Raw genomic sequence first — 21,416 nt, forward strand, 5'->3', positions numbered from 1 at the left:
CGGCAACGGGGGACATTGTGGTCTGGGCCTGAACAAGTGACACAATAAGAATGAAGTCTCTGTGTGGGATCTGCTTTCCACAGGCAAGACAATTAACTTTTTCAGACATCGGTTAGTGCAAAAAAAAAAGGGTCCCCAATGGGGTACTTAGCTTTAGACGTTTTCAGCTGAAATTCAAACTGGTAATAACCAACCGGCACTCATGCAAACTGCTTCTGCTACAGGCTCCATGGCAAGAAAGACTATGTAATAACGTCGGCTGCCTTGCTTTACAGCAATGATGACCTGAGGTCAGACTACAGGCAACTGTGCAGATGCAGAAAAACATTGACTCTGGTATTCGGGCCGGCCGAGGCTACCACAGCAGAGATAACCCACAGGTGATAACTGCAATAGTGAAACGGGAAGAACATCAGCAAAACCAAGCTCAAGCAAAAGCGAAAAAACAAAATCCCCAATGGGGTACTTTGCTTTAAGACGTCTTTAAAGTAGAGGAGCGAAGCGATCAATGTGATGGTCGACTGCGGCTGAAAAGTTCTGAGGTCTGTGCATGTGGAGGTCACATTTAAGGAAACTGGTTTATGGCCCTAAGTCTGACGTCCCACGCACCTACAGCAACCAGGCTTAACTCTTGCATAGGAGCAGATGTTCAGGTCACGTGAGGCAGAGAATCTCAATCTAAGAATACTGCAACATGGGAATAGAAGGACATCAGTAATGACTAAACCTCGAGGATGTTCCAGGCATGTAGTCCTTGTGCCCGCAGAACAGTCTTAACAGAGAAGAGACCACTTACCAATTTCTCATTAGCTTCCAAAATTTAACTGACTTGAGTACACTGAAATACTCTATGTCAACTTCTAAATGGGTAAGTCAAACCCTCCAAAACCATGCTTGTATCTTCTAAGCATACTAATCAGATGTACTCCACCTAAAGTACAACACAGCCTCATTAAAAAGAAAAAAAAAGTATAAACATTTTATCAATTTCAAAGCGATTTCCAGCTTTTAAACCTTAACACTCTTCCCAGAGGTACATTTTCTGACATCTACTGTGCTAACTTCAGTACTCATACACATGCACATGAATAAAATGATAAAACCTGAAACATACCATCAACATTTCTGGTGCGATTTTCAAATTCATCTTGAAGCTTTGAAATTAAAAGGCGTCTGAATGTCTGCAAAAGAAATTGTACATTTTACACAAGGAAATTACCTGTACTTTCCACAACTACCTTAAGTACTTTTTAGCAAAATGAATTTTTGATAGAAATTACTGTTGTGCAAGTCACTTGCCATAACAGCAGATGTCTGAATGATTACTGCTGCAGTAGCCTTGGCTACAAGGGTAGATTACCTTAGCTGCTACATTTAGGAGGTGGAAAAAAAAGTCCAGCAGCCCCTGCAGAATGGTCCTAGCAAAGTTTGATCTGGACCTAGAGGAGGAATCAAACTTATTTTTTTGTAAATTTACAGTGGGACCAAGTAGCAGCTTCTAGAATACTTAATAGAATCCAACCATTTCCAAAAAGCCATAGATGAAGCCAAGGCCCTGGCAGTGTAGGTCTTGACCATAACAGAACTATTCCAGGCAGGGTAAGTACAACAAAAGGCAATGACCTTAGACAACCATATGGAAATGGTCCGTTTTGACACAAGTTGTCCCTTCTTATCTTCACAATAAATAACTGATCTGCAGATCTGAAAGATTTAGTTTTGTCAGGATAGTACCAGAGCTGTCAGGACAAATGTATGGAGTATCCTACCTCCCTCACTTTCAGATTTGTGAAAGAAAAATGGGAAGATGGGACATTTTGGCTTAAAGTAAATTCAGACACCACTTCAGGCACAAAAGACTAGTTCTCAAAAGAAACCCTGCCCCTATGAAAAATAGGACAGGGCTGACTCACCTAAGAGCTTGCAACTCAGGATGCCCTTCTTGGAAAGGTTAGATCAAATTAGTAAAACTGTTATCCATAAAAACAGTAATTCAGCTGGGTTAGCTGACTCAAATGGAGCAAGTGCTGGCTTCTCTAACCCAAAATTAAGATCCCAAGGAGGGGGTCACTGGTTTTCTTGGAGACCTCTGTTCTTGAAAGGGGTTCTGCATAATTTTGACATGAGACTGCACTGATAGACAAGGATCTATAGTCAGACATGCTGAAATGGCCAATAAATGAACCTTTCTACAGGAATATGAAGGGCCATAGGATACTAGCTCACAAATACAGAATAAGAAAACTAACCCAGAATGGGTGCTGGTTATGTTAGAGGTACCAACTAGAAAACATTTTCCATTTGCTAATATGATTTTCTAGTAACATGGGTTTTTTGTCTCTGTTAGTGCCTACTGCGTGTTCTCAGTAAACAGGGTGCCTGAAAGGAATAAAGACCCTATCATGCAGCAGTCGACTGAAGTTGACTGAGGGTCTGTGTATCAAACACCTCTGCTCCTTTGTAAGCAGATCCAGTATGTGAGGAAACACTGTAATTGGCCCTGGCCAATTCCAAAGGAAGGGAGAACCATGGCTGCCTGTGCTAGAAGGGAGTTACAATGATTTTGGGGGATTCCTTCTGAATCTTCAGAAGTACCCTGGACATTAGTGAAAAGGCATACAGGAACATTCATGTCAAAAGGAAAAGAAAATAAGAAGGTGTGGATCATCTTTCCCGATGACTGTACAGAAAAGAGGCAAAAAGGTCTACTTGAGGAGCTCCCCATAGATGGATCAAATCTTGGAAGACCACACCCCCAATCTACTTTCCATTTGTGAGGGTCTGCCCTGGTCAGCTTCTCTGCCACAGTTTTAGTCTTATGGAATGGAGGATGTCTGTAGAATGAGACTGTGCTGTGAAGCTACATTCAAGCTAACATGACTAGTCGGCAATGGGGGGTACAATCTTGTTTCCCCTTGCTTGTTGATGAACCATATGGCTGTGGTATTGTCTGTAATGAATTTTCAAGGTCCCAGAGATCAAATATGGATCAGGCAGTTGAGGGCCTTGACCAGGGCAAGCATCTCCTGACATTTACATGCTTATGTCCGTCCTTTGTGTAGCACATCCCCTGCACTTTTATCCCTCCTGAAACTGCTTCAAAGACTGAAGCATGTGCAACTGACTACTTCGCAACAGGAAGGGAGAAGGGAAAACCTGTATTTAAGGATATCTGTTGTCGCCACTAAAAATTCCCCTTCTGAAAAACCCTAGCACTGGAATTTGAAAAGATAAAAGGGTGTTTATGCTGGAATCAAAGATTATTTGATACCACTGTATCTTTGTCATGCTGAGTCTTTGCCAGGGATTATGAGAATCATAGATGTTATGAGACCCAACCTGCTGAAGCATTTCATCAGTGACCAAAGTCTGAGTGGAAAACTTAGCGAGGTAGAAGAACAGGTCTTTGAACTGAGGTGACTAGTTAACATCCCAGGAACACAATCCTGTGTTAACGAGTCAAGACTTTTCAATGTTTTCTTGGAATCCCAGCTTAGGTAACAGACCTCTCTAACAAGACAGATTTCCAGACACTGAAAAAGACTGTGCAAAGATAAACTGGAAAAGGATATTTTAATTGCGACTTTAGTTGGGTGTCTATGCATGTTGTTGAGAGTCTTGCCCGGCTTTTTATATAGGTAAAACTTGCAGAAAATTGAAATAATTTAGGAGCATGAGCTTGAAATGAAAAAGGCAAGAAACACTAATGCACTGTATAAACACATATGACACCAGTCAAATCACAAATTTAAAACTGTGGTGACTGAGCAAATTAAAAGATCTGAGGGGTTATATTCATTAAGAGCATTTACTGTTAACAGAATTAGTTTGGCAATTAAGACTAAATGCTACAGTGGCCTCTGGGTTGAATGAGCCTTGTTTCACTGCTCCACTAATCAAGTTTAAAAAGTTTACATGTTTACGTTGCGTGGCAATGTTATTTTCAACATTTGCATTATTCATTGTCTTTAGAATGTTTTTAATGAACGTCTATGGTTTTACAGATTTTAATACAATTAATTAGTTTTCAGTAGAGTCATATTATATTAGAATAGTATTTAAACTGATTGAATGAAATAATTTATGTACCTACCATAATTGTTTCATGTTAGTTGTCTTCATCAAGCCTTCTTTCTTGCTGTTTGGGATCGGAGCCGATCCTCTGCTCCGACTCGGCCATCTTCAATAGCTCGAGAGCAGTTTACTGGTTCGATGCTACCCCTTATCCCATGATGCCTAGCGATAGCTACCCAGATCACGTTTGAAATAGCTAATCCATAAGAGAAAAACCAGTTATCAAAAAACTGGCTGTTCCATACATTCTAATATCTAGAATAGGTTACGAAGACCTGGCCAGAAGAACAACAATAAAAGAATACTCAGCCAGTGAAAAAAGGAACTCCTCTCAAATCCACTAGGATGGGGGAGGGAGGGAGGGAAGAAAGAAGGCGAGATGAAGACAACTAACATGGAACGTTATGGTAGGTACATAACTTCTTAATGTTAAGTTGTCTATCTCGCCTTCAGTCTTGCTGTTTGGGACAGCATCCCTAGCACCTAACACCCTGGGTGGCTCAGTGGAACAGACTTCAGAACAGCAGAACCAAAGTCACCTCTGCGCCGGGAGACCATATCCACCTTGTAATGAGAAATAAATGTACGAGGGTTTGCTGCACAGATGGAATCCATGGGCAACCTAGACTGAAAGGCTACGGAGGTGGCCAACGCCCTAGTAAAATGACCTTTCGGTTTAATTGGTAGCTCTTTGTTCCTTAACTGGTAAATAAAAGTAATAGTGTGGGACAACCATCTGGATAAGTTCACCTTGGAAAACTTGTTTGTTTAAGGCATAAGAAAGGAATAATTGGTCTGACTTTCTTATTTCTTTAGTTCTGTGCAGGTAAAAACGCAATTGTCTATGAACGTCCAATTGGTGAAGTTTGTTCTCTGCCTTGTTGCTATGATTTGGGAAGAACACAGGGAGATCTATAGATTGGTTTAAATTATTTTCTGAGCAGACTTTAGGAAGAAACGAAGGATTAGTCCTCAGAGCAACTCTGTCCTTGTGAAACACCAGGTAGGGAGAGCGAACACACAGTGCTTGAAGTTCTGAGACACACCTAACTATAGCTACCAGAAAGAGAGTCTTCCAAGACAAAAACTTGGAGCAGGATGCTGCTGGTTCAAAATGAGGCAGAATTAAGGAAGTTAGGACTAAATTAAGGTCCCAAGGAGGAGGGGGATCTCTCACTGGAGGTCTAAGAAGAGACGTTCCTCTCAAAAAAGCTTTACAGAGCTTATGAGACGATGTTAGCATTTGACAAACCAATATGAAAATTAGAGATGGCCGCTAATTGTACCCTAATCGTAGTGCCCATCCCCTGAGACTGGCTCCAGAACAGTATCTTTTCCACTTTTCTGAATAGGACTTTCTAGTACTAGGCCTCCTTGCCTCAAGAATGACATCCAGCACCTGTTTACTGAGGGTTGCTGGTGGTGAGTTCAAGGGAGTAGCCAGGCTGCAAGGTTCAGGGACTGCAGCTGAGGGTGCAAAATCTGGCCCGCCTGCTGGGAAAGCAGGGAAGGGGGTTTGAGGCAGGTGCCATGGCTGTAGCACTGTCAAGACTGCGTAAAATAGGGTACCAGTGCTGGCGTGGCCAGTCTGGTGCAATCAGGATTGTCCTTCGCTTGCCCAGTTTGATCTTTAGTAGAACCTTCGAGAGGAGAGGCAGAGGGGGAAGGCATAGACGGAGGCTTTCCCAGGAAAAGGACAGGGCATCCACTTTCCAAGCTTGGCTGTGGGGAATTCTGGTGCAGTATTTGTTCAACTGATAGATCTGAGGGGAAGCAAGCAGGTCCACCTCTGGTGTCCCCATCTGTTCCTCAAAAGCTTGAATATTTTGGGTTCCAGTTTCCATTCATATGGGTCCATGAGATTTCTGCTTAAGTCGTCTGCCAGTGAATTTTGTTTTCCTGGCAGGAATTGAGCTTGTAGGTGCACTTGGTTGCTCAAGGCTGTGTTCCGAAGAGCCATGGCTCGTCTGCAGAGTGGGTAAGAATGGGTTCACCCCTGCTTGTTTATGCATCACATAACTGTGGTGTTGTCTGTCTTTAGGCCATTATTGCACGCCCAAATAGGACATCTTTTCAACATGCAGAGGTAAAGTTTCCTGGTGGAAGGTCTATGGGATGCCAGCAAGATTTTTTGAACTGGGGAAGACCAATTCTTCTGCCTGACGAATATCGATATTGGAAGAGCTAAGCTGTAAGCTTAAGGTTCTGATGACTGCAGTGCACCAGTCCCTGCAGATGAAACAGATCTGGAACTGGGTCCAGAATCCATGAATAGTGAATTAGATGAGGCCACAAAAGGGGAACCAGACATGTCGAGGCTAGAAGGGCGTGAAGAGGATCACCTTGCTTCCCAACCTGCTGGCTTTAAGAGGAGGAATCAGAGGGAAAGGCACAGAAGTCCTGAGGGCTAGTTCGGAAGGACAGCATCTCTGCCTCAATTCCTCCTCAGGGGGAAGTCCCCTGAAAGTACCTGCTGCCCTTGTTTAGGGGCGATACAAAAAGATCGCAGCAAGGCTGGCCCCAGTGACTGAGAATCTCACTCATCACTCTGGGACTGAGAGACCACTCGTGAAAAAGGAGAATGCATACACTCAAGTTTGTCTATCAAGTTCCAGCCCCCTGGGATATGCATTGCTATTAGAAAGTGGTTGGAGGACATCACCCATCGCCACACACTCAGAGCTTCTTAATACAGGGGGTAAAGACTTGGTTCCGCCATGACGTACCAGACTAATGACAAGTCTGACTGAACTGCAATAGTTCCTACAGTGAGGACAGACTGGAAGGCTTTTAAACACCAAAAGCACTGCCCACAGTTCCAGAACACTAATGCAGATTGGCCTCTATCGGGGACCAAGTGCCTTGAACTGTTCTTCCCAGATAATGGCCCCCCACCCCATCTGGGAGGCATCTGTGGTCACTAAGGCCTTGGACTGGGGTGGAACAAAAGGACGGCAAAAAGAAATCCTGGTGGATGGAATCCCAGTAAAAAGTCCTTGCAATAACTGGCGACTAAAATTGGATGACTCACTGGATGGGTTAGGATGGTCCATTGGGATGCTAGAAGACACTGTAGCAGTCACATGGGACATCTTGCTACAGGAACTAAGGTTAGGATCGCTGCCATGGACCCTAGAGCTCTAAGTACTAGAAGTGCAGGAGCCTTGTCTTTGGAGAGAATGGCGTGTACTTGAGATTGTACCTTCTGCAGCCTGTGAAGAGGAAGGGAAGGTAAACAAGAGCTGGTATTCAGAAGAGCTACTATGAACTCTAAACCTTGAGTGGGACTTTGCTGAGACTGACTGTTTCACTGTAAAGCCCAGACAATCTAACAAGAGCAGAATGAAGTCTGTTGCTTGAAGCAGTAGATACCCGCTGGCAGGGGTGATGCACCAGTCTAGATAAGAAAACACCCAGAATCTGGGCAGTCTCAAGTGAGCTATTACTGCTGCCAAACACGTGAATACCCTAGGGGCTGTGGTGACATCAAAGGACAGCACCCTGAACTGAAAATGACTGGTTCCTAGCCGAAAGCAGAGGAACCAACTGGAGCATTTGTCCACTTTTACAAGGCAATACACAACCTGAAGATCTATAGAGAACATCCAGTTTTTCTATAAAAGGGAGTATACACCAAAGTGTGATTATCTGGAACTTTGCTTGCTGAACAACCTTGCTCAGAAGATGAGATGTAAAAATCAGTCTCAAGTCCTCAGTCGTTTTAGGATGGATGACTTTTCTAGCAGCTTTTCAATCTCTACCACTGCTTGATGCCTGCAATTGCGTGGAACACTGGGAGGCTTCATTTAGATTTTGGAAAAAAGAGTCGAGGGAATATGGGTAACCTTTGGCAATTACCTTCTGCACCCAAGTATCCGAAGTTATTTGCCACCAGGCTCTTGAGTGCAGAGAAAAAAGAAGTTATGTATTCACCGTAACATTCCATCAGAGTAGTTCATTTGTCTTCAACCTGTGGGGGTACCTGATCCGTATCGGATCCAAGCCAGCAACCTTACTAGCATCTGCTCAGAGCTCAAAGCTCCTCCCCTTACCCATAATACACCTCCACTACCTTCCAACCCCCAGATCGAGTTTGCTGAATCTTATACTGATAACACAACCTGTCGCTTCTTCCCTGACGTCAATGCGCCAGGGGAATATAAGATGCAGCCAACGCCATTTTCTTCAGTTTTTCTTGCCCCAGATGTCAGGTGCCCCCAAGTAGGTAGGCAATACATATTGCTAATCAAAAATATACATATAAAATAAAAACAATACCTTCAGTTACCAGCAAATACACCCCAAAGGTTGTATAGGATAGAAAGGTATAGATAAGTCCAGCTATTTCAGAGGGGATGGAGGGAGGGTAACCTGGACTGCAGTAGTGTGAACACTCGAACATCTACATTTATGGTAGGTACAAAACTGTACTATGTTCATTGTGTTACATTGCTGCAGTCATCACACTTGGGTAGAATCACAAAGCTAAAGTTGGGTGGCTGGTCTATAAAGAGTTAGGATTGGCTATGAGGCCCTGCAGAACTGCAGTGGCAAATCCTGCTCTGGATTTAGAGTAAAGAGGCAGGTGGTAATGCTTGGTAAAGGTGTGCAATGAACTCCAAGTTGCAGCCTCCAAAATTTCCTTGGTAGGTACTCCTCTGAGAAAGGCTGTTGAAGTGGCTGTTGCCCTGGTGGAATGTGGTCTGATGTTATTTGGGACTGACTTTCCATGCTGTGTGCAGCAATACCGAATACAGTGTCCTATCCATTTGGATATAGTCTGCTTTGAGATAGCCTTGCCCTGTGATCCTGCAGCATATGCCACAAACAGTTGCTCGGTTTTCCTGAAAGCTTTTGTTTTGTCCAAGTAGAAGCGTAGCTGCCTGTGTATGTCCAAAGAATGCAGACATTTCTCCCCTTTATTCTGGGGGTTTGGATAAAAGGTTGGCAAATGGATGGTTTGGTTAAGAGCCACACTAGATACCACCTTTGGCATAAAGGTAGGGTTTGTCCTTAAAGATACCCTGTCCTGATGAAAAATTATAAAAGGTTCCACTGCCATTAATGCCTGTAGCTCTGAGACTCTTCGTGCTGAAGTTACTGCCAGGAGCAGAGCTGTTTTCCATGATAAAAATTTTAGATCGGTTGTATTGGCCGGCTCAAAAGTAGGTAGGGTCAGTTTTTCCAAAACGAAATTGAGGTCCCAAGTTGGTGCTCTCCGGGGCGGTCTTATGTTTTTAGCCCCTCTGAGGTACTGCTTTAGCAAGGGGTGAGAGAATAAAGGAGGATCCGTGTTGTAATGTGCTGAAATGGCAGGATCTTAATTGATGAGAAGGATAGGCCTCTGTCCAGCATCTCAGTTAAGTATTGTAAAATCTGAGGAATGTTTGGAAAGTACAGTTTTGTACCTACCATAAATGTAGATGTTCAAGTGTATACCCTGCTGCAGTCATCACACTTGGGTTATTTTGTCGTCAGGCGGTCCGGCAGTCGGACGGAATTCCAAAGTCTTGGTCCGGCGTCAGTTGCTGTCGCTTCTTCCCTGACGTCAGTGCGCCAGGGGTATATATATTGCAACCGATGCCATTTTCTTCAGTTTTTCTTGCCCCAGATGTCAGGTGCCCCCAAAAAGGTGGTCAGTAGTTAGTACCAAATTGAGTAGATTTTTCACAAACACAAAAATCCCTCCAGCTATAAGCAAATACATCAGGAAGGTATTGTAGAGATTTTAGCCAGTTAGTTCATAGGGGATGGAGGGAGGGTAACCTGGACTGCAGCGGGGTGTACACTCTAACATCTACATTTATGGTAGGTACAAAACTGTACTATGTTCATCGTGTTACCCTGCTGCAGTCATCACACTTGGGTAGAATCCCAAAGCTAAGGATGGGTGGAGGAATCATAGAGGGTTATTGGAGGCTAGAAGGCCCTGCAGAACTGCAGTGGCAAAGCCAGCTCTAGTCTTAGAGTAAAGTGGTAAGTGATGGTGTTTGGTGAAGGTGTGTACTGAACTCCAAGTTGCAGCTTCCAAAATCTCATTGGTTGGAACCCCCCTGAGGAAGGCTGTAGATGTAGCTGTTGCCCTGGTAGAGTGGGGCCTAATGGTAGCAGGAACTGGTTTTCCATGATGGGTATAGCAAAAACGAATGCAATGTCCTATCCATTTGGAAATGGTTTGTTTTGATATAGCCTTCCCTTGTGAAGCTGTAGCATAGGATACAAAGAGCTGGTCAGATTTTCTGAAAACCTTAGTCTTATCCAAGTAGTAACGAAGTTGCCTGTGAATGTCCAAGGAACACAGGAGTCTTTCTCCTTTGTTCTGTGGATTTGGGAAAGAGGTGGGTAAGTGGATGGCTTGATTTAGAGCCACACTGGAAACCACCTTAGGCATGAAGGAAGGATTAGTTCGTAGAGAAACTCTGTCTTGATGGAAAATGAGGAAAGGTTCCACCGCCATAGTGCCTGCAGCTCTGAGACTCTTCTAGCTGAAGTTATTGCTAGCAGCAGGGCAGTCTTCCATGATAGGAACTGTAAATCTGCAGAGAAGGCTGGTTCAAAGGGAGGTAACGTAAGTTTTTCCAGAACAAAATTGAGGTCCCATGTTGGTGAAGGTGCTCTCCTGGGGGGCCCTGATGTTTTTGCCCCTCTGAGAAACTGTCTTAGAAGTGGATGCGAAAATAAAGGTGGATCCGTGTTGTAGTGGGCTGAAATAGCTGATGCATGGATTTTAATGGAAGAAAAAGAAAGTCCTTTGTGCAATATCTCAGTTAAATACTGTAGAATCTGAGGCATGTGAGGCTGAAGTGAGTCTTGGTCTTTAGCTTGGTTCCAGGCACAAAATCTTTTCCATTTGTCCGAATAGGCCTTCCTGGTGCTGGGCCTCCTAGCTTCCAAAATAACATCCATAACTGCTTGGGAAAGAGGAGCTAGCTGGATACTTAGGGGATTTGTCATGCAGCCAGATTTAAGGTTTTGAAATGGCTGTGAAGAATCTGACTGTTTTGCTGTGTGAGCAGATGGGCAATTTGTGGTAAAATCCAAGGTGGGCCCTGGGCCATATTCCTCAAAAGTGGGTACCAGTGCTGGCGTGGCCAGTCTGGGGCTATGAGTATCAGTCATGGTCTCTCCTTTCTGACTTTCAAAAGCACCTTTGTGAGGAGAGGCAAAGGAGGGAAGGCATATACGGTTAGGTTTTTCCAACTGAATGAGAGTGCGTCCACTTTCCAAGCTTGGTGGTGGTGTCCTTGTACAAAATTTTGTTAGTTGATAGTTTTGAGGACTGGCAAACAGGTCTATGTCTGGAAGGCCCCATTTTTGAGTTACTGCAAATACTTGCGGATCCAGTTTCCACTCGTGGGGATCCATGATGTTTCTGCTGAGGTCGTCTGCCAATGTGTTCTTTTTTCCTGGCAGGAATTGAGCTTGTAACTGAACTTGGTAAGCCAGAGCTGTGCTCCACAAGGTCATTGCTTGTCTGCATAGTGGGTAGGAGTGTGTGCCCCCTGGTTTGTTTATGTACCACATTACTGTGGTGTTGTCCGTCCTTATTGTAAGTTGTCCTGGATGCAATAAATTCTTAAAGGCTGTCAGAGCATTCTGTACAGCTACCATCTCTTTTTGATTGATGTGCAGATTCCTTTGATCTGCAGTCCATACGCCTTGAACGCACTGTCCTGCCATGTGTGCCCCCCAGGCGTAGTCCGATGCATCTGCTGCCATAGTTTGCCTGGCTGGGGGCAAGATGAAAGGCTGACCCTTGTTGAGGTGACATGCCTGTGACCACCACAGAAACTCCTGTTGTAGGCAGGGAATGAGAGATATCATTGTGTCCAAGCTGTGGCTGTGTTGAGACCATACACTTTAGGTACCACTGTAATTTCCTCATATGCAGCTTTGCAAATGGTATTAGTAGCATGCAAGATGCCATGAAGCCCAAGGCCTGCAGAATTGTTCTTGCAGGTAGTTGGGTCTTTGTTGCCATTGTTTTGAAATATTGAGTAAGTTGTAGTTGTTTGTCTGGCGTCAGATAAGCCTTCTGGGCCGTTGTATTCCAGATGGCACCCAGGAATGTCATTTTGTGAGGGTACTAGTTTTGATTTCTTTTCGTTTACTGTGTACCCCAGGCAACTTAGAAGATGTTTTACAAAAGCCAGATGTTGTAAGAGGATGTCCTTGCTTTCTGCTTGGATGAGGCAGTCGTCCAGGTATGGGTATATTTGAATTCCTCTGTCTGCAGTATGCAATTACTGGTGCCAGGCATTTTGTGAAGACCCTGGACGCAGTAGATAAGCCAAAGGGCAGTGCAGAGAATTGGTAATGGGTTGAACCTGCAATGAAATGGAGGTATCTTATGCAACTTTGTCTGATAGGGACAGGCAGGCATGCCTCCTTGAGGTCCAACGTTACTAGCCACGCTTTCTTGCCCAACATGGGAAGAAGCTGCTGTAGTGTTAGCATCTTGAATTTGGGTATTTACAATAATGTGTGAATTGAAAGGTCCAGAATGGGTCTCCAAGCATTGTCCTTTCTGGGAACTAGAAAGAGCCTTGAGTAAAATCCTTGGCCTTGTTCCTGTGTAGGTACCAATTGAATGGCTCTCATGTCCATGACAGCTGTAATTTGTTTTTGTGCCTCTGCCCATTGATTTTGTGGCAGGTTTGGTATTCCTTTTATCCTTGGCAAGGTGTGGAAATGGAATCTGCATCATTGTGAGATAATGTCTAGGACCCATTTGTCCTTTGTGACGATGCGCTAGTTGTCTGCAAAAAGTGCTAATTTTCCCCCCCAAGGGAGCTGCCAAGAGAGTTTTGCTTGGCAGTTTGAGGTGTAAGTCATTGTGTTTGCCTTCTAGTAGTTTGGGATCTGTCTTCTCCTCCCTTCTGTGTTGCAGGCCCCATTGGCGAGGTTTGTAAGGGACTTGTGCTTGTCCTCTGCCCCTTGGGCGCCTGTATTTACCCCTCTGTGGTCTGTCAGAAGCTGGAAAGGACCAATTTTTTGTTGGCCAATTTCTGGTGAAGCGTGGGGGCTGTACCTGTAAGAAATCTTTGACAGTCTGGATAGATTTTGCCTTATCCTCCATTTTCTTTAAAACCTCTTCTGCTTTAACCCCAAATAAGACATCCTGCTGTAAGGGTGCATCTAGTAACTTTGCTTTAACATGATCAGGCAGAGTTTGTTCCTTTAACCAAGCCAAGCATGCCTACGTATAACGGACCCAGTAACAGCTGCTCTACAGGAAGCTTCCAAGGAATCAAATCCACATTGTAAAGTACGTTTGCCCACCTGTTCAGCTGCATGCAACAGATCTTGCATTTCCTTGAATTCAGACTGTTGAGGGTGCGTGCTCATCTTTTGTTTCAATTGAGAAATTAGGAATTGCTGGTATTTAAGCGCATGTGAAATTGACAATTTAGTGCTCTCACAGCTAGAGTAGCTGAGGTGTAAACCTTCTTCCCCCACCTATCCAGTGCTCTGGATTCCCTTTCAGAGGGTACAGGATTTTTAGCCATAGAAGCTTTAGCCCCTTTGGGACCCTGGGAGATAGTCTCTGGATCAGCAACAGGGCTTTTGTAAAGGAATTTGTGCGAGTCAGGCACTCTATAGTATCTATCTGGTTTGGCTGGAGCAGGAGGCAGAGAATCTGGATTTAGACTGGATTCTAAGTAAACATCATCCACTATGTCTAAAACTGGGGGAATAGAAGGTGGTCTGTGCTGGGAGAGTAAAAGAAACTCTCGGAGCCTTTTCTTTGAGTCGGTGTAGTCCTGACCTTCCCAGTGGAAATGTTCCCTCATGGTATGCAAGGTTTCCCCAAAGGAATAGTCTTCAGGGGGAGAAGCTGAGGGAATGGAATCTTCAGCATCAGAATCTTCATAAGGGGGAAAGGAGTAATCCTGTTCCTCAGAGGAGCCTGAGGAAATAGACACTTGATCAGAGGAGGCATAATCCTCCTCTTGTCTAGGCCTTGTGTGTGTGTGGTGGTGGTGGTGGTGGTGGTGGTGGGGGGGGGGGGGGGGTTGGAACCCCTGATTAAAGAAATCAAATCTTCAGCCATTTTAAGCATCTGTTTCTTAGGCATGGGGCCTTGAACTGGAGACTGAAGTGCAATCTTTTTAGGTTTTAGAGGAGTCTTAAGCTTAGCATAAGATTTTATGGTGAGAGTAGTCTGTCTGAAGACACCTTCTGAAACTGAAGGTGTTTCTACAGCACCGGCTTCTCCTTCTGCAATGTCTTCGGTAGGGCCTAAAGAAAATGGCTGTGTCGGCCTAGAAGTCTCTGCTAGAGAATCCGAAGCGGTCTGGGGTTCCAATTCTGCAGTAGCCAGGGCCTGCGTAGGCACCTCACTGAAAACCGGAGAACCGGCAACCGGCCCAGCCGAGGCCTCGGAGTCTAGCTTGGATCTAGGCTGCCTATCTTTGAGTTTTTTATGCACGCCGGTAGTCGGTTGCTCCGACGGCATAGTGTAATTAAATTTCTAACGAAGTAGTGTCGAGCGAAATCAAAGCGTCGCTTTATAGTTCGCTTATTGAACCTAGCACAAAACAGACAACCAGTGACGTCGTGGTCTGGGCCTAGGCAAGGTATACAATAAGAATGAAAGTCCTTATGAGGTATTTGCTTCCCACAAGAAATGCAATTTTTAACTTTTTCTGACATTGGGCTGAGGCAAAAAAAGGTTCCCCAACGGGGTACTTAGCTTTGAAGACTTCGGACTGAAACTCGATTCGAAAATCTCAGGTGTCGGCTGAATGGCACTTGCGAACTGTTTATGCTTCGGGCACCACGTGGCAAGAAAGACTGAAGAAAATGGCGTTGGATGCCTCTTATATACCCCTGGCACACTGACGTCAGGGAAGAAGCGACAGCAAACGACGCCGGACCAAGACTTTGGAATTCAGGCCGACTGCGGGACCGCCTCACGGCAGGATAACACAAGCGTGATGACTGCAGCAGGGTAACACGATGAACATCCATATTTTCTTACCACCTCTCTGGATTTCTACAGAACATTCGTTCAGAGGTAGAAAACGTGATTCCCACAGCAGACTGGGTCTTTCCTTGTTTGCTGCAGGTAAGCGTTGCTTTCACAGATGGACCAAAAATTTTCATCAAAGGAAGCACTGATGGAAGATGCCTCGAAAGGCTCCACAAAGTTGTATCCAAACATGTCTCAAAACTGCAATTACTGAGCAGGCCGCCACTGAGGCGCCTTCAGCTGTTTGAGTGATCAACCTCGGGCACAATGGAAATTGATGGAGTGGCTAGCTGAGAAGATCTTTTGAAATCCTCTACAGACATGGACTCAAAGTATAGCTGTGTACACTTACCACAAATGTAAATGTTCGAGTGTATTCACTGTTGCAGTCATCACACTTGGGTTATCTGCCTGCAGGTAGCCCCACAGTCCCCCAAATACCAGAGACTTTGTATTTCTGCGATGGATGCTGTTGCTCCAAGACTGAGGTCAGGTCATCAGGGGGTATAAAAACAAGCAGCCAACACCATTCCATCAGTTTTTCTTGCCCCAAATTTCAGGAGTCCCCTAAATAGGGAGCTAAGTTATGTTGGGGGAAAGCACCACTAGTAAAAAGTAAATACCAATACCCCTGAAAGAGGTGAGTAGAAGGCATAGAGAGGAGAGAGAAAGAGAAACCAGGGGGCTGAAGGGAGGGAAACCAGGACTGCATCACTGAATACACACAAACATCTACATTTATGGCAAGTGTACACAACTGTACTATGTTCTTCGTGTTTCACTGTTGCATTCATCACACTTGGGTAGATTCCCAAAGCTGAAGAAGGGTGGAGGCAGTCACGAAGAGTTGGGGCTGGCTAGAATGCCTTGCAGGACTGCTTTTGCAAAACCTGCCCTGGATTTGGAAAAGATCGATAGGTGGTAATGCTTGGTGAAGGTGTGTACAGAACTACAGGTAGCAGCTTCCAGGATGCCCCTGGTAAGGATTCCCCTGAGAAATGCTATAGAGGTAGATGTTGCCCTAGTGGAATGTGTTCTGACCCCCTGAGGAGCTGGTTTCCCATAGTGCTTGTAGCAGAAATGGATGCAGTGTGCTATCCATCTGAAAATTGTTTTAAAATGGCCTTGCCCTCTGCCCCTGTTACAAAGCTGACTAGTAATTGGGCAGATTTTCTGAAGGGCTTAGTCCTATCAAGGTAGAATTGGAGCTGTTTGTGCACGTCCAAGGAGTGCAGGATCCTTTCCCCTTTATTTTGAGGATTAGGGAAGAAGGTTAGCAAAAGGATGGACTGGTTAAGAGCCAGACTGGATACCACTTGAGGCACAAAAGAAGGGTTAGTCCTGAGGGAAACCCTATCAGCATGGAAAATAATGAAGGGTTCCACAACCATAAGTGCTTGTAGCTCAGACACTGTTCTACACTTAAGTGATGGCCAGAAGCAGGGCTGTTTTCCAAGAGAGAAAATTTAACTCTGCTGTCTCTGCAGGTTCAAAAGGGAGGGGGGGGGTGAGCTTTTCCAGTACAAACGTAAGGCCACAAGCAGGGGTGGGTGCTCTCCTTGGGCAGCCTTAAGTTGTTTGCCCCTTTCAGGAATTGTTTGATAAGAGGGTGCGAGAAGAGAGATGGCTCAGTGTTGTAATGAGCAAAAATGGCTGAGGCATGTATCTTAATGGAGGAGAAAGACAGGCCTTTGTGGAGTAGATCTGCTAAGTAATCCAGAATTAGAGGCAGGGAGGGCAGAGTCTTGTCCTCTCCTTCAGATTGAATCCAGAAGCAGTACCTTTTCTACTTATCAGCAGAGGATTTTCTTGTACTGGGTCTTCTGGCTTCAAGAATGACGTCCAGCACCTGCTTGCTTAGGGTTGCTGGGGAGAATTCAAGGAATAAGCCAGGCTTCAAGACTTGGGGTTTGCAGTTGCGGATGCAAAATATGTCCCTTCTGCTGAGAGAGCAGGGTTGGGTTCTGGTGTAGGTGCCAGGATGGCACCAATGACCGGCTGCGCAGGAGTGGGTACCAGTGATGGCGTGGCCAGTCCAGGGCAATCAGAATTGTCCTTGGTCTGTCCTGTCTTATTTTGAGTAACACTCTTGGGAGAAGAGGCAGAGGTGGAAAAGCATAGATTGAGAGATTTACCCACTGAAAAGATAGGGCATCCACTTTCCAAGCCCTGCTGTGAGGATTCCTGGTGCAGAATTTGCTGAGCTGGTGGATGCACCTCTGGGGTCCCCCGTATCTGACTCAGAAGGTTGAAGGTGCTGGGCTCTAATTGCCACTCATGTGGGTCTATTAGATTTCTGTTTAAGTAGTCTGCCAGTGAGTTTTGTTTGCCTGGCAGGAATTGAGCTTGCAGATGCACTTGCATGTCCAAGGCAGTGTTCCACAGGGCCATGGCTAACCTGCAAAGTGATTAAGAGTGGGTTCCTCCCTGCTTATTGATGTACGACATAACTGTGATGTCTGTTTTTATTAGCAGTTGTCCTGGATAGAGTAGGAATCTGAAAGCTGTCAGGACGTGCTGTACAGCTAGCATCTCTTTTTGGTTGATGTGCAGATGAATTTGACTTGGGCTCCAGTGGCCCTGAATGCATTTGCCGTCCATGTGTGCTCCCCAGGCATAGTCTGATGAGTCTGTGGTTAGGGTCTGGAGTGGGGTCGAGTAAAAGGCAGTCCCTTGTTGTAGTTGCATGCTGCTGCCCACCAAAGAACTCTGCCCTTAGACAGGGTACAATAGGAATGACCGTTTCCAGGTCCTGTGAATGTTGGCACCAAAGACTAACTACCACTCAAGTTTCCTCATATGCAGTCTGGCATATGGAATTAGTAGGATGCATGTGGCCATGAACCCTAGGGCCTGCAGGATTTTACTTCTGGATAGCTGGGTTCTGGTGGCCATTTGAGAGAAATAGTCTGTCAGGCTTGTTTTTCTGAAGTGAGGAATGTCATCTGGGATGCTGTGTCCAAGCTTGCTCCCAGGAATACAATCTTTTGACTGGGCACTAGTTTTGATTTCTTTTTGTTGATGGTGTACCCAAAGGATGTGAGAAGGTTTTTTTACAAATGTCTATCAGGCAGTCGTCCAAGTACAGGTAAACTTGGATATTTCTCTGTCTGCAGTAAGCAATGGCTGGAGCCAGGCATTTTGTAAATACTCTGGGAGCAGTGGATAAGTCAAAGGGAAGTGCAGAGAACAGATAATGCATAGATCCGGCCCGGAAACGTAAATATTTCCTGCATGACTCCCTTATAGGGATGTGCAGATAGGCTTCTTTTAAGTTTAAGGTGACAAACCAGGCATCCTTGGCTAGCATAGTAGAAGCTATTGCAGGGTGAGCATTTCGAATTTTGGTACTACCAGGAGGGTGTTGAAAACTGAAAGATCCAGGATTGGGCGCCAAGAGCCCTCTTTTCTGGGTACCAGGAAAAGTCAGAAATATAATCCTTGACCTATCTGTTTTGCCGGAACCAGCTGAACAGCCCTGATAGAGAACAGGGATAGGACTTGGTTTTCTGCCTCTGCCCAATGGTTTGGAGGAAGGTCTGGGAACCCTTTTGGGGATGGCAGAGAGTGGAAGTAGAATTTCTAACCCCGGGATACAATGTTGAGGACCCATCAGTCCATGGTGATAGACATCCAGTTTTTCACATGAAGGGCAAGTGTTCCGACGAGGGGCACAAGCAGCTGGGCAGAGGTGGGAGTGGAGTAGAGAAGTCATTGTGAGTTCTTTCCGCAAGGAGGTGGCTTAGCACTCGCTGCTTTAGGGGTGGGGTTACTCCACTGCTTAGATCTCTGCATGCCCTGAGACTGTAGTCTGGGTGGTCCATTTCCCCTAGGTCTAGTTTGAGATGGTCTGGAGGGGGCTGGAAAGGACCAGTGTTACGAAGGGAAATGCCTGCTGAATCTAGAAGGGTGCACTTTTAAGAATTATTTAACTGTCTGCATAGATTTAGCTTATTCTTCCATCTTTTTAAGAACCTCTTCTGCTTTGGTGCCAAACAGATTGCCCTTGTTCAAAGGAACGTCTAAATAACTGATTTGACATGATCTGGCAAGGTCTGCTCCTTAAGCCAAGCATGTCTTCTCAGTACAGTACCAGTGGCTGCTGCCCTGCAAGATGCTTCTAGGGTGTCAAAGCCACACTGCAAAGTATGCTTGTTGACTTGGCTTGCAGAATACATAAGCTCCTGCAATTCTTTATTTTCTGCACTGTCTGTAAAGGTTGCTACTTTTTGCTTAAGTTCCATAATATGTCGCTGATGCTTCAGCATGTGAAACCGACAATTCAAAGCCCCAATGGCGAGAGTTGCAGAGGTATATACTTTCTTACCCCATCTATCCAAACCTCTGGAATCACTGTCCAAAGGGGTGGGATTCTTAGCTGTAGTTGCCTTAATACCTTTAGGCCCCTGGGAAATTATCTCTGGGTCAGCAGTAGGATGTTTGAAAAGGAATTTGTGAGAGTCAGGTACTCTGTAGTACCAGTCTGATTTCCATGGAGCAGGGGGTAAAGTAGCAGGAGTAAGACTGGATTCCATTAAGACATCAACAACTTCAAGGACTGGGGGTACTGCTAAAGGCCTATGTTATGGCAAATCTAGAATTCTGTGAGTCTCTCTGGATTGAGGATAGTTTCCAATGGAAATGCTCTCTTAAAGTATGTAAGGTTTCACCAAAAAGTCCTCTGCAGGAGAGGCAGAAGGAAAGGATTCTTCTGCATCTGAATCCTCATAAGCAGATAAGGGCATGTCTTCATAATCAGATACCAGAGAGTCGTCTGATTCTTGGTCTGTTGAAGCTGCTGGGGACTGGTCTCTCTCAGCAGGGGAAGACCGGCTTCCCCTGATCAGCATAATAAGGTCTTCTGCCATTCTAAGCATTTGATATTGTGGCAAGGGAGCAGGTGCATGCTCTTTGGTCGTTTGTTTTCTAGGCGTAGCGTGTACTCTTGGCCTTAGAAACTCTGTAGTTTTAGACAAAACTGAAGTCGTCAGTTTGTGTCGAACATCAGTAGTGCGAAGAACTTCCTCAGAAGTCAGTGCCTGCTCAGCAGCTCTGGACCCATCCAAGGTAGAGATATCCACAGGTTCCATAGTCGAAGAAGAGTCTCACGGCATACCGGACTCTGAACGGGTCTCGGTAGAGGCCTGTGAATCCACTGAAGCGGGCATGAAGGGCTGCAAAAGCGCTTCTCTGAGTACCAGCAAACTGGCGACTAGCTTAACGGAAGCGTCACTGGCAGCTTTGGACCTGTGCAGTCTCTTTTTATCCTTATGTTTTTTTGGAATACTTGTAGTTAGATGGCTTACCAAAGCCATTTTGGAATATGAAGATGGAGAATTAAAGTATTTAGCGACAATAAGGGCCAGACGATGAATGGTTCGGGCATTGAACAAGGCACAAAACAGACAGCAAGGTACGTAGTGGTTTGGGCCTAAACAGGTGACTGAGTAAGAATGAAAATCTCGGTGTGGTATTTGCTTTCCACAGGTAAGACAATTGTTAACTTTTGCTGACATCGGTTAGAGCAAGAAAGATGGATCCCCAATCCGGGTACTTAGCTTTAGAAGACTTCAGGATGATTCAATTCGTAAATGAAAACTCATGTAGCGGCCAACCAGCACTCGTGCAAACTGCTTCTGCTTTGGGCTCCTTGGCAAGAAAGGATGATGTAATGGCATCGGCTGCCTGTTTTTATACCCCTGATGACCTGACGTCAGTCCTGGAGCGACAGCATTCAACGCAGAAATATTAAGTGTCTGGTATTCGGGCTGACTGAGGGCTACCTGCAGGCAGACAACCTTAATGTGATGACTGCAACAGTGAAACACGAAGAACATCTGGATAGTTCTTTAGTCAAATCTCTCTGTAGCCAAGTGAGTCAAATAGTTAAGGGGCCTCAAGGAGAATGCTGCTGAGGCAAAGACTCGCTTTCTGAATCTGTCCAGCACCCTAGACTGTTAGGGAGGTGGACAAAACCAGCTCTGTTCTACTTGCTCTTAGTGGCTACCAACCACCATAGCACTTACTGGGACTCCTTTGCTCCAGTGAGGTTCATCTTTAGGTGGGGCTAGGAATTTGCCAGGTCAATGCAGTATAGGCTCAATGGAATTTGGCTCATTCCATGCCTGGTGAGAGACGAGATGAATAAACTCATCTGCCAGGGGAGGGGAGGGTTACCAAAGATGTAGATGGTGCAAAACAAAAAGCCCCCAGAAACAGTGACACCTCTACAGAAGGATTTCCAGAAGACCAACCACCTTCTGTCCAAGGATCTCTAATACAGGTCTCCAGAGAGACATCAGGTAGGGGGATCGGGGGGTACCCTTCCTTTTCCTCTAAATCAATATCTTCAGTGACTGATTCCAAT

The 21,416-nt window shown here is 45.2% G+C and overlaps 1 protein-coding gene across 1 annotated transcript in view; it reads right to left on the reverse strand.

The window, feature by feature from the left end:
• EIF4G2 (eukaryotic translation initiation factor 4 gamma 2) overlaps positions 1-21,416 on the reverse strand; it is a 1,765,983-nt gene that overhangs the window by 1,220,782 nt on the left and 523,785 nt on the right. The window contains exon 7 of the mRNA XM_044059276.1: positions 1,115-1,181. Within this exon, the coding sequence (XP_043915211.1) occupies positions 1,115-1,181 (67 nt within the window). The remainder of the gene's footprint in view (positions 1-1,114; positions 1,182-21,416) is intronic.

Source organism: Protopterus annectens, chromosome 17.part0 (genome assembly GCF_019279795.1).
Source record: "Protopterus annectens isolate FY-2018-M chromosome 17.part0, PAN1.0, whole genome shotgun sequence".
Taxonomy (NCBI): Eukaryota; Metazoa; Chordata; order Ceratodontiformes; family Protopteridae; genus Protopterus; species Protopterus annectens.